Source organism: Lontra canadensis, unplaced genomic scaffold, assembly GCF_010015895.1.
Source record: "Lontra canadensis isolate GAN:19392208 unplaced genomic scaffold, GSC_riverotter_1.0 scaffold12, whole genome shotgun sequence".
In the NCBI taxonomy this organism is placed as follows: domain Eukaryota; kingdom Metazoa; phylum Chordata; class Mammalia; order Carnivora; family Mustelidae; genus Lontra; species Lontra canadensis.
Genome location: NW_022631006.1, coordinates 8,345,214 through 8,363,016, shown reverse-complemented (window position 1 = coordinate 8,363,016; position 17,803 = coordinate 8,345,214). Strand labels below are relative to the sequence as shown.

The 17,803-nt window shown below is 35.9% G+C and overlaps 1 protein-coding gene across 3 annotated transcripts in view; it reads right to left on the bottom strand.

The window, feature by feature from the left end:
* WDR72 (WD repeat domain 72) overlaps positions 1–17,803 on the bottom strand; it is a 215,291-nt gene that overhangs the window by 88,746 nt on the left and 108,742 nt on the right. For all 3 annotated transcript variants that reach the window (XM_032856425.1, XM_032856428.1, XM_032856427.1), the window contains one exon: positions 2,102–2,919. In XM_032856425.1, the coding sequence (XP_032712316.1) occupies positions 2,102–2,919 (818 nt within the window). The remainder of the gene's footprint in view (positions 1–2,101; positions 2,920–17,803) is intronic.

The window sequence follows — 17,803 nt, the reverse complement described above, 5'->3', positions numbered from 1 at the left end:
CACAAGGATTTCTCCACATTCACAACCACAGTGAAATGTTAGTGAAATGGACAAATCCAATGCACATTACTTTGATTTCCAAAAAAATGCCATGCTGTCCAACAGCAGATCCAAGTTGAAGTGACTGACTTCCGGAAACAGTCTCTAATCCGGACAACTCCTTCAATAATTTTTTTTTAATGAAGAATTTCATAAAGAGTTAACTAACGTATGGCGGCAATTTTTAGTGGAAGGCAGGCTAACAGCCCGCGATCCCCCCTCAGGGCAGCAGACACACCCTGTACATCCTGAACTCTGCATCTGCAGCCGACTCAGAATGAAAACCTCCATCACACAGTAACCAAGTCCCTCACTGGCTCTGTGGGATCATGATTAGGCAGATAGAATTTGTTAACAACCCACGTTTTCAAGAATTTGAAGAAATCTTAGCGGCCACCTAGCCCACAAACCTCATTTTCTAAATAAGGAAAGCAAGGCTCAGAGGGGCTAAGTGACTTGTCCAGAGCTACACGTGGCTAGTTAAACAACAAAAGCAGGATTTATTCCCAGGTTTTCAGGCTCCAGGCTGACTGCATTTTTTGGCTTATCATACGTTCAGTGCTTCGTAATTTTCTTAGTCATAGGAAGAAGAGAAAAGTAAAAGAAGGCTATATGAAACTTAAACGTGTGTATATATGTGTGTGTATATATAATATGTATTATATATACATATTATGTATGAAAAGAAAACAGAGAAAAATTTAGTATACAAACCACAGAATTTTACCAGTCTATGTCTCCATATTAGGGTCACAGAACAGAAAATGGGAAACCTGGTAGTATAGAAGCATTATAATGGAAGGAAACATAACATTGGATCCTAAATAACCCACATAGCCTTCCTACCAAAGGGTAGTCCCACTGAGGGCAGGAATGGTGCTGACCCTTCAGTGCCTGGAACTGCACTCCTATCACAGAATAGAACCGTCAAGGACCGTTTACCACCACATAGTGGGAAGTGCTTTCTGTAAAAGCGTTCCCATGGTTTCATCTCACACTAATTATTCTCTTTACTCTGAACACCAAGATACTTACCTATACTACCAAGATTTTTTCCGCATTTCTTTACCCTACTTTTGGTGTTTTCTATTTATTAATGTGCCTTTTTTTTAAATCATTTGAATCAAATGAGAAATTTCTTCTGTAGACTAGTGCTAAGGATACATGTTGTAAATTGTAAATTCAATCCTCTAATGTCAGACTGAAAAACTATACTGAATTTTAGCAGTAGAAGAAGGTAGACACACAGAGTTAAGGTTAGTAATGAATCAGGCTCTGGAATTAGACTGGTGCTCAGCTTTGAATCAGCCTCTAAGAAGCTGAATTAATCTTGGAGTTGATACCTTTTCGCCATAAGACTCAATATCCTCATCTTTACAAAGAGCAAAATAATAGTACCTATATGCCAGCCTTGCATATGAAGTGAAATCAGGTAAGTAAAGTACTTACATGGTGACTAATAGATATTAAATATTCAAAAAACAAGAGCTATTTTTATTCAACTGTACTTTCTGTAAATGAATTACTGATTGCCACCTCTAGTTTAGTACACCAAAGTATAAATTAAATGGTGGGACTTGGGCTCTGAAACTGTAAAACTTTCTCCGATAATATATGAAATATATTATCACTGGCATTTACTTAAATGTTCTTTGTTCATATTTAATTCACAGCAAGTAAAATGGATTTCAAGGTGTGTATGAATCAATCTATGTATCGTCTATCTCTCAGTCTACCTATCTATTAAATCATTCAGCGCCCAGCACTAATGATTTTCCTGGCACATATTATGAGAGCAATGGATATTTTTTGAATGAATAAATTTTAAAATATATAGATTCATTGCCCAAATTATTCTTTGATCCCAAAGAATTAAGAGGAAGTTTTTTTTAAATGTGTTTTGAGCTGAAGGAGCTGTTGCATATTTACTCTTGATCTGAAAAAAGGAAGAAAGGAAGGAAGAGGAGGGAGGGAGGGAGGGTAGAGAGCCAAATACAGCAAATAATTATGATTCTTTTAATGTCCCAAATAATAGTAGTCAAAATATTTATGCACATCTTACCTGTCAGTTCCACATGCCAACTCTAAAGGCATGTTAACTAACTTATTAACTACAAATAGTCTGCTCAGTAAATAAACTATAGTATCCGACTCTTGCAAAGAATCACAATTATTCTCCAGTCCTCTTGGTATCCCAACCTGATTTGGAAGAGTGGACGTGTATTTATTGGACAAGTCTAAAACTTTTTTGGAAAATAAATTAACTTTTGAATAGTCTGTTTTCATTTCAGCACTGCATACATCCCACCCCGGCAGCATCAATGAGAAGCGGTCTTCATTTGCAGCAAGTCCTAAAGAAACAGAACCCTGAAGCTTTAAAATATTGAGATGCTTAATGCAGAGATTATCTAATTCTTTATCCAGTCCCCATGGCAAAAAGCAAGATAGGAACAATTTAGCTGCATCTATTGTGATGCTGGCATCCACTTTTCTTGATGGCCCGGGGTGCATCTTTTTGGAGTTCTTCGTTTTCTTCTGCCTTTTAATGCCATCACTTTCTTCTAAGAATTTGACAGCATTATCTCCTTGGGCTGGGTTTTCACCAAAAGGCTTGGTTTGCACCTCTGCTGAGAGAGAACCACAGGCAGTTTTATTTCTTTTCAGCGTCAGTGTTTTCTTCTCCACTGTGCTTTTGGCTCTTCTCAGGATCTCACTACCATAGAATGAATTAGAAGGGTCAACGTCACAGATTGGAGTTGGCAGCAAAAGTTCAACAAGATTTTCCAGATCAAATAGAAGGATATGAAAGCCAATGCTACTCCATTTTGTCTTCACAGGCAAGACATTAAAAGGTCCTGAGAAAGACTTGGCATCAGCAACCTAAAGGAGATTAAGGAAAAAAAAAATTATGTGTCAGGGTTTTTATTTTTCAAGTGATTTTATTAAAAGTTCCATATTAAAATGGCATAAAATGAAAGCATTAAGTAGCAGTACAACTAAAGCCATTTCAATTATTTTGTCTGTTAGGAAAACTTCCCTCTAAATTAAACAGTCTATATTCCTAAAAAACTTTTTCTTTTCCTTCTTAAAACCTTTATTTTTCTTTGAAAAAAAATATGAATTAGGCCTAGGAAGTAAGATAGCATCAGATTAATATCTTTTCTTATCTGATTTCTTATCTTCCTATCAACATAGCCATGAAGACACACAAAGTGGGAAAAGTGGGTTTGAAAATTAAGGAGGAGAACATTGATATGCCTGGGTGGTTCATTCGGTTAAGTGTCTGCCTTTGGCTCAGGTCATGATCCCAGGGTCCTGGGATCAAGCCCTGCATCAGGCTTCCCACTGAGCAGGGAGCCCAAGTGGGGGCTTGATCCCAGGTCCTTGGGGATCATCACCTGAGCCGAAGGCAGACGCTTAATGACTGAGCCACCCAAGCACCCCAGGTTCACACAATTTTTTAATTGTTTAATACTTTTTTCATTTTTGTGTTTGGTTTGCAATAGGACATACTTTTCATGTTTTTTTTTTTTTTTTTAAATCTTGATATCAGTTGCTCCAGTATCATTTGCAAACTTGTTCTTTTCTCACTGATCTGCTGCCTGGGACACTATTCAATTAATCTATTCCATAGTATAATAGCTTTACAAAAAGACTTCAGATCTGGTGGTGAGGTTCTCCTATCCAGTTGTTTATACAGTCTTTTATTCTTTCACATAAGTTTGAGGATGTTCATCAAGTTCCAGACTGTATCTCCCACTTACTTAGACCATGCTTAATTTCTTTTGATCGTTTAATGGTTGTTCAGAGGGATGTTTATATTATTTGCTTATCAATTTTTTAAACTTCCTGTAGCTATGGGTCCTTTTTCATTTCTGATATTATTGCTTTTGCTTTTTTTCTTGCCAGAAGTTTATCGATTTTGATATTCTCTTCAAAGAATCAAAATTTTACTTTGTAGGTCCTCTCAATGGAATAATGTTTTCCTTGGAAGACCATTTCCTTGAGTAAACTATTTTAATTTCATTTATTTTCTCATAGCATTTTTGAAGGCATTAATTCTCCAGTCTTCCGGTTTCCTTTGATGCATTTGAGATGTTAGCTAGTACTCTGTCACTCTGTCTGTCTTTCCTGTCTGCTGCTTTTTAGATCTTTTTGTCTTTACTATTCTGCATAAAATCATAGAATCACTAGAATTCGTTTAGGTGTGTTTCCCCCCAATCCTACATTGTATCTGAGTATTTCTATGTCTCCTTAATTTTGTTCGGTTCTCAGACCTACCTTTTTGAATGTTTTCCCTCCGCATCCCTTTCACCCCATACAGAACTCTAATGAGCTCATTTGTCAGACACACTATTTTCTCTCTCTCTCTCTCTCTCTTTTTTTTTTTTTAAATTTCTTTGTCTCTCTGTGCCTCATGCTGGACATCACTTTGGAATTCTCCTTTAGTTTGCCTATTTTCTTCTCACCTGTCTCTCCTATAATATTTAACTTACCCACTGAGTTTTTTAATTTTGAGTTTTACATTTTTAATCTCTATCCGTTCCATTTGGTCCCTTTAAAAAACAAACTTCATTTTTACAGTCAGTTATTTCTTCCTTATATTTTTAAACCATTATTCTTCTAAAGGTACTTATTTTGTATAATACATCTATAATTCCAATTTTTAAAATCCTTGTGAGTATGACTCTGCTTTTTTATTTTGGTGGTGCTTTTCTGTCTCCTTATGTTTTGTGACTGTGTATGTGCATGGGTGTGTGCATGTGTGTGCATTTGGGAAACGTTACCAGTGAGAAGCCTTCGAGTCATGGGTTGAAAATGCATTCTTCAAGAGAGAATCTGTGTTTGTGACTGCCAGGTACCCAAGGGGTACAGATGTTTATTTTACTAGCCCACTAATAGTTAGAAATTAGGTTTGTATATAGAATTGAAAATTAAAATTCAGTTAATAAAAATAAAATAAAATTATAAAATAAAAAATAAATAAAGTTATATAAAAAATAAATAAAGTTAATAAAAATAAAATAAAAAAATAAAATTCATGGGTTATATGTTCCAAAGATTCCTAGTAGATGCCTTAGGTGGCAGATAACTCTGAGCTATACATTTACTATATTTTCCCCTATGCATACCTACCTATGATAAAGTTTAATTTATAAGTTAAGCACAGGAAGAGATTAACAGTAATAACTAATAATAAAAGAGAACACTTAGAAGAATATAGTGAAATAAAAGCTATGTGAATGTGGTCTCTCTCTCTCTCTCTCTCAAAATATCTTATTGTACTGTACTCACCCTACTTTTTGTGATAATGTGAGATGATAAAATGTCTAGTGATGAGATGAAATTAGCTAAATGACATAGGCACTGTGGTGCAGCTTTAGGTTACTACTGGCCTGATGATATGTCAGGAGGAGGGTCATTGGCTTCTGACCCATGGGTAACTGAAACTGTTGATAAGGGGGGACTACTGTATTTAGTTTTGATAAGGAAGAGAGGAAATGGGCGCTCGCTTACATTTCACGATGAGTATAAATTGGCATCTTTTTATAAAAGGTAATTGGCAAAATGTATCGACAACCTTAAAATATTACATAACCTTGGATATAGAAATGACTTTCCTAAGGGTAAAATTACAAAGATACTCAAAATTATATGAAAAAGAATGTTCGTTGTAGAAATTTTTACATCAATAAGCTGAAAATAACTTGAATGTCCCGCAATATAGATTTGGCTAAATAGATTATAATATGTGCACATATTAAAATACTAAGCAGATTAAAAAAGATTAAAAAGAGGTTTGTGGGGTTTTTTTTGGTAAAATATATAATACCACAGCAAGAAATTCACAGTGTCTACGGAAGATACCTAGATTAAATCGTGTAATCCCATTTTTATAAAATTGCAGAGATTTCTCAATATCTCCTTTTAACTGTATCTATTTCTTAAAGTTTTATTTTTAAGTATTCTCTACACCCAGCATGGGGCTTGAACTCACAATCCTGAGATTAAAAGTCATGTGCTCTATTGACTGAGCCAGCCAGGTAATAAGAATTGCCAAGGAAAATGTCAATAATAGATACGGCTATCTAAATGGTTTTAACATTGTGCCTCCCTCCCCCAAAATACATTAATCAGATTAAATTTAAAAGTGTAAGAAGATTTGCTAGTAAATCGAAGGCCAATATTTTAGATATATAAGCAGCTCACAAAAATTAATTAGCAAAATACTTGTATCTCAAGAAATAATATGAGCAAAAGAGACAAAAATACCACTGAGGGACATAGTTTTTAATCCATTTGTCTCAATAAAAATAAAACAAGTATAAAATTTTATATACCACACTGGTTTTGAGCCCTTACATTTGCTAAAATTTTTTCAAACTTACAGAAAACAAAAAGGAGCCCATGCTGTTGAGTGCTCATTTTAACAGGACTCTGATGACATCTAGATGGCCTTATCTTTTCTCAGAAACATCACAGTTATATGTATCAAGAGTCTTAAAAATATACACTGTCATTCTTTCAGGGTACTTGGGTGGCTCAGTAAAATAAACATCTGACTATTTGATTTCAGCTTGGGTCATGATCTCAGGGTCCTGCGATCCAGCACCCAGCTGGGCTCCACACTCAGTGGGACATCTGCTTGAGATTCTCTCTCTCCCTCTCCCTTTGTCCCCCTGCTCCATATTCCCTCTCTCTGCCTCTCTCTCTCTCAAATCAATCAATCAATCAGTCTTTAAGAAATATTCACTATCCATGTGATATGATAAGCACTGAGTGTTATACGCAACTAATGAATCATTGAATACTACATCAAAAACTAATGATGTATTATATGCTGGCTAATTGAACATAATAAAAAAAAAAAAGAAAAATCTCTAAGCCACCAAAAAAAAAAAAATTCACTATCATTGTCTCTAATTGAGATGCTACTTCATGTTCTTGGAGGATAGTATACCCAGATCTATGCTGTGGGTTTATCTCTGTTTTCATTCATTCAGCAGACATTGAAGAGGTCCTTGTGGGGGACCTCTTAAGTAGAACATGGTATGAGTAGCTGTCCACAGAATATGGAACAAGACTCAGCAACTGCATAGTTACAGATCCCACCCTTTACACTCAGAAGAGGAGAGAGATAGGTGCCCAGCAAGGACCTCATAGCCAGGACAAGGGCAGAGTAAGGGCCAATGTAGGAAGCTATGAAGGCCTGAAGCAGGCACCTCATATCCGACCTTGATGACCCACGAAGTCTAAGCAGAAGTGACAACAAACCACAATCTGAAAGATTAAGGAGAAATGAACTAAAGAAATGGGCAAGACCAAGTACTCGAGGCAAAGAGAACAACATGAGAAGACCCAAGAAGTGTTGGCTGGAGTTGGGGTGAGGACATATGTAGAACTATGTACTGGGACAATTTTAGTATGGATGGAGAGCAGAATATGGAAATGCAGATGAGCCAGACAGGACAGGAGCCACATTGCATTAAAGCCTTGCAAACTCTGTTGAGTTTCAAATTTATTCCTCTGTGACCCTTGAAGGGGTATGTAAGTAAGGAAGTTGCTGATTCCCAAACTCTAGCTATGATTACTTCTGAACTGCAGGCTAATCAACCAGACTAAGACAGAGTTCCACTCTCCTATGCAGTTCCACTTCCCCAAACTGTAATCTCTGGCCACAGTATCTAGACTTCTCAATTACTGGGCCAATCAAAATCATAGCAATGATTCTGGCAATATGACACACTCCCTGGTTTGGTCTCATCCTCTTATTTTGTGATCACACAGCCAAAATAGACCCATTGCAGTGTTGTAAACAAAAATCCTAAGTTTCCCTCCCTAACCATAATCACTTTAAGCCTCAGGAGCAACTGAACACTTTAGAATATTTTCAATTTTATTCCAAGTTTTTTTTTTTCAAGATTTATTTATTTATTTGAGGGAGAGAGAGAGTGAGGGGGAGGGTGGATGGGAGGGATAGAGGGAGAAGGAAAGGAGCTAGATGCAGGGCTTGATCTCAAGACCCTACGTTACAACCTGAGCCTAAACCAAGAAGCATAAGCTTAACCAACTGCATCACCCAGGAGCCCGCTAAGTTTTTTTTTTTTTTTTAACATATAATAAAGTTGTTTTTCATTTGGAAACAAGTCAATTTAGATTATAAGTATAAACCACTGTTATATCTTAATGTCCTAAAATGAATATTATAATTCTAGACTATATCATTGTTTAAAAATGTTTAACTCTGTTAAAAAATAGTATATTTTTAAAGTCATGTCATCAATGGACTTTAAAAATATTATTACCATCATTTTGAACATAAGCAATATAGAATGACAACAAATGTCAATAATAGTAATTATTGAGCTTTCACATTATAGACCGGACATGCACAATATTTAGTAATGTTTAGCAAAGGCTATAGTAAATGTTAACCTTATTTATATTTATATGGTACTATACACAATATATTCTGCTGACAAGAATTCTATTAAAAACAGCCTGCTAAAAGAAATTAAAAAATAGAAGTGTTTTGCTAAATCATGACCGAATAACATTGTAAAAAATATAAATATATTACTTCTGGAATGATAAAGTATATGTAAACCATCATTTTAAAACAAGTATTTTAGAAACATTCATCAATCTGATTATAATTAAAAAGTCGAGAACAAGTAATTGAAGACAAAAAAGAATTTCATTGAATCTATGTCACTGCAAAAGTGTGAGGGCTAAATATAAATTTTAAGTTATTAGTCCATGTGTTGCTGACAGAATGTTCTCTGATTGCCTGACAGCTCCCCAAAATGTGCTGTCCAGGCTTTGCACAAATAGAAAAGGTGCTGGTCTTTTCCCCAATATCCCATCACCGTTACAACCACTCTCTGAAGTTCCAGGCTGAAGCAAGAGAGGAGGTGTGTTTACAATCTGGATGGCAAGAGGTAGCACTAAGGGACAATGGTCCATTCCAGCCTCTGAACTTTGGGAGCCTGGGGAGTAAAATGGTTCTGATATATCTACATGTGAATGCTCTCAACAGCAGGTGGGGAGTAGGAAGAGGCACATAGAAATGAGCTCTTTGTCTGAGTACACAGACTTCGGGAAAAGCTACTGAGTCAGAAAGTCCGCAAGTGAATCCCAGATGGTCAGCGGAACAGAAATTATTCCTCCACTCCCCACAAGAACTCAAAATAAATGACAAGTAAAACTAAAGTCAACAACACAAAACTCAAACTCTCAAAAACCCAATAGACACATAAAAAGGAAGCACCGGAAGGACCCAAAACTTTAGAAGAAAAAATGTGATAGATGTGAAGGTGTAAGTCTAACATCTTTATTTTAAGAAGTCTATTCATTTACTTATTTTTCCTTTTTCCTGCTGTGTTCAGCTTGTGCCTCTTCTTTTTTCTATCTGATTCAGAAAGACAAAATGGTTAAACAAGACTGGTTTTACCCCCTGCCTTTGAAGGTGGAAATGCACTGACAACATGTTCTGATAAAACTTCTCTCTGAAAACATATTGGATCCCCCACTGAGTTTGTTGTGAAAGGATCTGACCTGCCCAACCTACAACCACAAAATAAGTTTGATAAAACTGATGATTAAAACTATCTTCTCTTCTCACTTTTGTGGCTGTGTGCAATAATACCTAATACAAATATTTAAATACTATATGAAAAGACATAGATGCTAGATGCAGAAATATTCTAGGTATTTGCAGGAAGAATTTAGAAATTAGCTGATCTTAAGGGAAAATGAGGAACAGAGAAGTAAAGTGACTTGTTGGGTTCCTCATTTGGTAAATAGCCAAGTCAGGGCTCCCAAATCCATTTTTTTCCCCCTGACTATTCTTCGGATGACATTCTATGACTTATATTTCTCCAAGAATAGAATGGTGTTTCTTATTTATTATTTCTAAGATGTATGAAGGAGCCTCATTAGCTAAGCATTCATTGAAGGAAATACCATATTCACAGATGTATAAAAACGAAAAAGCCATCATTATAGGAAAACATTCACTAATGAACTCATCACTTATAAAACTAGTGCCTCCCTTTTTAACATAAAGTCCCACCCCACCCATTAGTCAGGCTTTGACTGATTATTAAATGATGTGTTCCCATCACAAAGTAGATAGCAAACGCTGTAAAAAATGAAAATGAAGGATTACACTGAATGCCAGAATTGAGTCTTACCCAATGCCAATGACAATCAAGGATCCAGCAGGGGAGACCAATTAACAACTGAAGAAGAGAAAACTAATTCAGATGCTTCAAATGACAAAACTTTTAATATAATTCTCTTTTCAATACTTTTCTAAAATAACTGCGAATTGTGAAATTCAAAAATGAAGTAAAAAGTGACAGATTGTGTACCATACAATTAAATTAGAAAAAAAATCCTCCTTCTCCTCCCTCCTCTTCTTCGCTTCTTCTCCTTCTCTTCCTCCTTCCCCTTCTTCATTTCCTACTTCCCAAATCAATAGTTTTCAAATAGCAGTATTCAAGAATATTCACAGAATGAAAGAAGTATCTATCTCCTACACAATCAGAAGAATTACTCATGAAATGGTACTGACTGACCAAGGAAAGCAGGTTATTCCCCTTTCACTCTAAAATAAGAAGTCAACAAAAGTAACTCCAACTTTACTATGGATAGTTCACCACCGAAGAGCCAGGAAAAGGTCCCAGCTCTGCGTGTGCGTCTCTTACTGTAAAAGGAGACAGAGTCTGTTTTCAGGAGTTAAAGCAAAGTCCATTGCTGCCTCAGTGGGCGCTTTCTAAAGACAGGCCCATCACTGCGAGATACCCGTGGTGCCTCAGCAAAGCCAGGGAAGCTCAGGTTTGCTTTCAACCTAACAGGACCTTCCTTTCCTTCCAATCATACAACAGAGGGATCCCTGGAATAGAAAAGTCACACCAGAAGAAACAATGACGGATTTCTACTCCATGGCTCTGTGGCCAAGTCTTATTTGAATGTGGTCCCAGAAGTAAAAAAAAAAAAAAAAAAAAAAGACATTTAGTCACTGGTATTTTATCAAATAAAATATCATTCTAGTTTTCTAACCAGGATTGTATACTTCCTCCTAATCACATTTTTTGGGCACATACATTTCACCAAATTTCAGGGAAGCATACTAAAAAGTCAGACCTTTTTTCTTACTTTCAAATATCACAAAGGTATTATTTGTACTCTAAAAGGCACATTAAATCATGGTTACAGCAACACCAGCCTCCTCACTAAGAAAGTTTCTTCAATTCCTGAGACACCTTGTGGCAACGTGCTCCTGGTGAGCCAGGCTTACATCTGAACACCATCTTTTCCTTCTCTTCTCCTAACTGCAGTGGGTGCTTGTCACTGCTGCCTGATTCTTCTGCTCTGTCTTGGCCTTCCAGCCTTCTCTGATTTCTCTGCCTCTGTATTTGTCCTTATGCTGAGAATGCCCCAACACCCATCTACAGAAAATCTATCCCCAAAGAAAACTCATTTCCCCAAGAGACTTCCCCTTTTCTAATCTCTTCTAGTCATCATCTCGCTGTCCTTACTCGGGTATTTCACGACATTGTTATTTCTTTTCCTACGCGTGTGTGCGTGTGCGCACACACACACACACATCACTATTTTCATCCATCCCAATCTTTAAAAAGCTGACCATGCCTCGGCCTCAGTGCATTCCACTGGCAGGAATCTCTTAAGAGTTCATAAAACATGAGGTCTATTACAGAGGACTTCTTTGAGCCTTAAAGAGTCAGACAAGCTGAGTCCTATAACCATGGAGGGTAAATGTACTGACTTCATGGCATCCTCCTCCTAGTAACTGTTCAATACTGAAACACAATAGTTGAAGATGTTATTCCAGGTCTTTCTGCAAAATAACAAAGAAAATCCAGCACATAAAAAAGTACATTAGGTATGCTTTTGTTTATGGTAACTTGGGATTCAGCTATTGGGTGTTAGTGATGAACATTTCTGTAAACCCATCTCTAACCTTTGTGTGACCAGAGCAATTCACTTAAGAAACTGTCGCCTAAGTGAAAAATAAGTGCCTCACAACACTAGCCCATTTAAGCACCTAATTACAGGGTCAGCCGAGAGTCAACCTGCCCCATAACAGATTGCCTTCGTCAGTGGGGTCCTGTCTACCCGGCTATCGTGCCTCCACTCCTTGCTCCTGGTGTACTTGGATGTCCTTGCCCTGACTTTGGACTATGTCTCTTCAAAATTTTACTGATGCAGAATCTGGGGTAATTTGGGAAAGGACAAATGTGTTCCTTAAGTAAGCCATTTCTCTACCGATTACAAATGGAAACCACTGTTTTCTATTGCTTCTCTCAACATGTTTGTGCTTTAAGCCATAGGATAGTTTTCCAGGTCTTTTAAAAAATTCTTTGAAGTAAAAAAAAAATTCTTTGAAGTGAAATTTCGATGGAAAAGATACAGACCTTTAAAATGTTTGTTAAATTGTTAGACTATGCTCCAGCAAGTTTCTTTTAAAACACACTTCAACCAAAGGTGAATGCATATAAGTTACTTTGTCATACCATTAAAGAGCTCAGCACTTCTTTTAATGTTTATTAATCTGATAGGAAATTTGCATTGATGATTTTCAGTGAGTAAGTTCTGCAATTTAAATGTTCATTTTTGCCCTGTTTCCTAATTTACCATTTATCTTTCCCTTATCAATTTGTAAGAGCCTTTTTGATGTAAAGATATTAACCCTCAAATATACTGCAAATATTTTTCAAGTCTCATTAGGCTTTACATTTATAGAGTTTGAGAATCTCTACAATATTTTTTAAATGTAAATAGTAAAACTATAATTTTTGTTTCATGTATCTTTTGGGAATTTTGCCACTCTTAGCACTTTCACAATGCAATTACTAAAAATATTACCTATTTTCCCCTAGTAATCTATCTTCCTATATTAAAACTTCTATTCATCTGAAATTTGTTTTTGCGAAAGGTAGAGAGTAGGGACATCATTGTATGTTTTATCTAAAAATACACTCAATTGTACAAAGGCCACTTATAAACTTTCCCTTATGATTTTAAGTGCCATTCTTTCCAAAGATCAAATTATGATTTATATACATGCTTATTCTTAGATTCTTTTGTCCTTTCCATTTACCTTTTTGCCTTTTCTTAAGTCACTTCTGAACTCTACTGCAGATGATAGATAAATAGATAGATAGATGATAGATATACTTAACATCTGAGAAGGAAACCTCATTTCCATCATTCCTCATTTGCTCATTTTTCTTATCTCATTTTATACATTTATTTTTTCCAGAATAATTCTATAATCAAATCATCGAAGTCCCAAAAACTCATCTAGATTTTGAAAGTTATTTTTATTAAATGTATAGATTTGTGACTATAGGAATCTTTAAAATACTGAGCTTTCCCTGTGGGATTCCATATAACAACGATGTTATTGAATCAAGTTATTTTTTATGTCTTTGAGTGATTTTTAAAACAGTGTTCATATGGCTTTTACATATTTCTTATTAAATTTATCCCTGTTATTTTATATTTTATACTGTTTTTATCAATGGAATTTTGATACTAACTTGTGTGTTTTTTTGTATAAGCACATAAATTTTTCTTTAGCATTACCATCCTTTATTTTTTGTTTTATTAGGTCTTCTGGTCTATTCACTTTTATATAGATCATCCACTATTATACTTGAATAAGGGGAATTCATTTCATTCTTCCCATTCCTACTCTTTTTATTTCTTTTTCTTAACCTTTGGTATTTGCTAATACTTCCAGGAAAGGAAAAAAAAAAGTTAAGTAATAATATTACTATAAACAAATTGATATTATTATTGCTTTTTAAAGATTTATTTATTTATTTTAGAGAGAGACAGAGCATGAGCAGGAAGGGGCAGAAGGAGAGGGAGACAGAAAATCCCAAGCTGACTCTGCACCAAGCATGGAGACCGACGTAGGGCTGGATCTCACGACCCTGAGATTATGACCCAAGCTGAGACCAAGAGTTGGATACTTAACTGACTGAGCCACCCAAGCATCCCTATCATTGATTTTTTTTTTTTTTAAATGATTCACTTATTTTCTCAATGTTGGCTAAGTTGGGATGGTTTTCCTAGGTCCATTTATGTGAGTAACCACCTCTCTTTAACCCCTTTCATTAAATTTGATTTATTCAGTAATAATAGGTAATTGAAAGAATACCAGGTACATTTTAACAACATCAACTAGTAAAGATTGCATATTAATTTATAATCCCAAATACTTCCCTCATCAAATACTTTATGAAAGAAAAATCTAAAACAATGTTTATTGGGAGATCAGTAAAAATGTAACCAGGTCTGTATGTATTAATATAAAAGAATGCCTGCCAAATATTTTTTTAATATAATAAAGCAACTTGTAGAATACCCTCTAATATAATCAATCTCATTTCTATGTGAAAGAACAACTTATACACATGAACACAGACCTACACACGTGTTTTCATTTTATGGTAGAAAGGAACACAATAGCGTCATAGTATGGAGGCTAACACAAGGGCTGTGGCTTGAAAAGTGAGAGAGGATTCTTCACGATCCATAAATGTCAGGGTCCTTCCTGGACTGTCAAGCATTCATTTCCTAAAATTCAGCCTTGGTCCATTAGTGATACATGAAAGCCAATACTGACATACTGTATTTTGGAAAGTCTTAAATTACAAAATAAACCGTACCTGAAAAGTCAAATTACTGTATATATTACTGACATGATATCCAGGAAAAGAAAATGCTTTTATTCCCCCCCCCCCCAAATATATCAAGACATGCCTTCTACTTTAACTGATTTAATACACATTACCACATAAAAATTTCATGGAAAGCACAATTTAAATGCTATTTTACCTATGTTCTTGTCTCCGAAGGTTGTTTACCATTGGGATTCAGCTTATTCTGGGAACTCTGCTCCCTCCCTTAAAATACGCGAATTTCCATTAGCTGATGGAGAGTCCCACACTGGTTTACCCTCTTTCCTAACTCACTAGTTATTTTCTTAACAAGATGCACATGCCTGATGAATGGGCTCCTCCCTTTGCCTGCTGCCTTGTCCTTTGGCGGATTCAAAGATAGAAAATACAAATTAGAAAGAAAAATAAAGGAACTGTTAATAAATGTTATGTAAATTAACACTTATCCAGTATTAAAAAGCTTTCATACAATTTTCACTTTAGACTTCCTTGGTCTAAAAAACCAGAATTCAGCGCAAAGCTAGATATTGACTTAAAAATTCTTTGGTTTATGAATACTTACGAATGGGGCATGAGTGCTTGGTCTTCGTATCAGCAGCAAATTAATTAATTAATGTAATAGTAACTCAATGCTTACTGAGTAGAAGACTTTAATTCAGCAAGTCCAATAATCCCTTGAAGTGCAGAAACAGGATATTAGATTTTTTTTTTTCCCCCTGAAACGCCTTCCTTGGTCTGGCCTTGCAAAGATGATAAAGCTCCATTCTAGCCTTCAAAGCTAAAGTCCCTAGTTGGATTGAAGCACAAAGCATTATAGTTTCTAAAATAGATAGGAGCTGCTGTAGGACATGCTTCCACCAAACTGCCTTTGGGGTAATCAAATGCAGTGCTGAGAACCTGGTCAAAGTGAATGCAGCTGGTAGAGGAGAGGCTGAATCTGGTCTAGAGCATTCTAACTCCTCACGTGTCTCGTTTTATTTTATTTATTTATTTTTAATATTTTATTTATTTATTTGACAGAGAGAGTGATCACAAGTAGGCAGAGAGGCAGGCAGAGACAGAGGGGGAAGCAGGCTCCCCACTAAGCAGAGAGCCCGATGTGGGGCTCGATCCCAGAACCCTGGGACCACGACCTGAGCCCAAGGCAGAGGCTTTAACCCACTGAGCCACAAAGGTGCCCCACGTGTCTCGTTTTAATCCAGAATAATCCTAAAGGATGTTTGCTTAAATTAAAAGCTGAAATGTGTGTATGTTTATGTGTATAAAGAGAGAAAATAACACGTCAACAATTTAGTAATTTCCATGATCTAACCTAAAATGTCTAGACTTTAACTGGAAAGATATTTCCATCGAGAATTATAAGAACATGCCATTGAATTTTATATATGGAAACTCAATGTATGAAAGTCTACTTTATTCATTAAAAATGCATACAGTAACAAACTTGTAAAGCACTACTTGGACCTTCAGTTATAAAAACATAACCAAGTGTAAGTATTGTGTTTAATTATAAATGCTAATATTGCTTTCTATATAGTTATTTCAGGAATAAATTCTCTCTCATGACTTGAGAAAAATGGGGCATCTCTCAGTCATGACAAGAAATGAGCCTTGAAGTAAAATCAAGTACTTGAGGGAGGTAAAAGCAGCCATATGCTTACCGATCTTTATTCATTCAATAAGGGTGGAGTAGACACTTTAAAGCAGACACACACACACAAAACACTAAAACACAAACTGCATCTCCCCAAAACAATTGGAGTTGTGAAATAAGATTTATTTTACTATGTTTGTGCTAGCAATTAGAAATTTTTCTCCTTTAATCTATCCTTTCTCCATGCTATATATAGTTTATCTTAAGATATTTTTATGGAAAAGTATCTAGATGTTCAAAAGAGCTCATTTATATTTCTTCATGGGAATTTTATCTTCATTGACAGAAACCAGTAACTATTTTTAAAAGGATTTTTTTTATTGATTCACTAAATGAAAAAGATCTACACAGGGCTTTGCTCCTATTGCACCGAATACATTTCAACATTTATAACAAATGACTTAATTTTACAGAAAACCATAAGCAGGTAGGGATATACCAGCTACAAAAGCATATATCTTACAAAGATACGAAAAACCATTGGTGGAACGACAGGAATGAACATGCCTCCCAAACGATGCATAAATCTAACAACAAAGTGTAAATGAAAGTGCTAGCCACTCATTTTTAGATCTGTTGAGCCCTTGGTTGCTGGAGATAGTTGTTGGCAGTAAAAACCGTCTCCCTCCAAAGGGTCGGTGGAGAGCAGAGTGATTGGCAGTGCAAATAGAAGACAAAGGAGAAAGCCTTCAATCTGCAGCTGATGCACAGGAAGAACATGGGGAGCTGAGTTTACAACAGAGACAACATTACCAAGTTAATGGCATGGGCAATCATGGGGCTACCACACATCCCGGGTATCAGCAGGGCATCTATTTTCAGCTAAGTGTTAGAGTACCTTTTTGCTTTCTCTCACCACTGCAGGGGTAATACAACCTGGTGGGGGAAACACACTGACTGGTAATAAATTACTATATTGGATACTTTTTGTTTTCTTTCAGCAATGACTTTACTGTGTATTCTTGCTATCATTACCAATTAAAGTGCAGCCTGCTTTAGCGAACTGTATCTAACGGTATATCAGTCCCGATGCTCCAATTGCTTTGGCAAGTATCACAGGGTCAAGAAGCTCCTTTGACCTGTGTCATCTAAGTCTTTCTGACCACTCACTATTTGAAGCAATCTCAGCTGAACAGATGGACACTTTCTGTGACACTATAAAGCTTAGAATATAAAGATAAATGAAATTGTGTTTCAGGCTTCAAACTGGTTTATGAGTGTGAAATATTGTTAGTGCAACCTACAAAATCTCCAGTTTTAAAGTGCACACTTTGACTCTGGCTAATGGATAGAATTGCTTGCTTCTTTTTAAACTGTAGATTTAATTTTTTCACTTGAGGAATAGCAGAATTTTGTAAAGCATGATTAAGGGTTACTCAGTTACATTTCA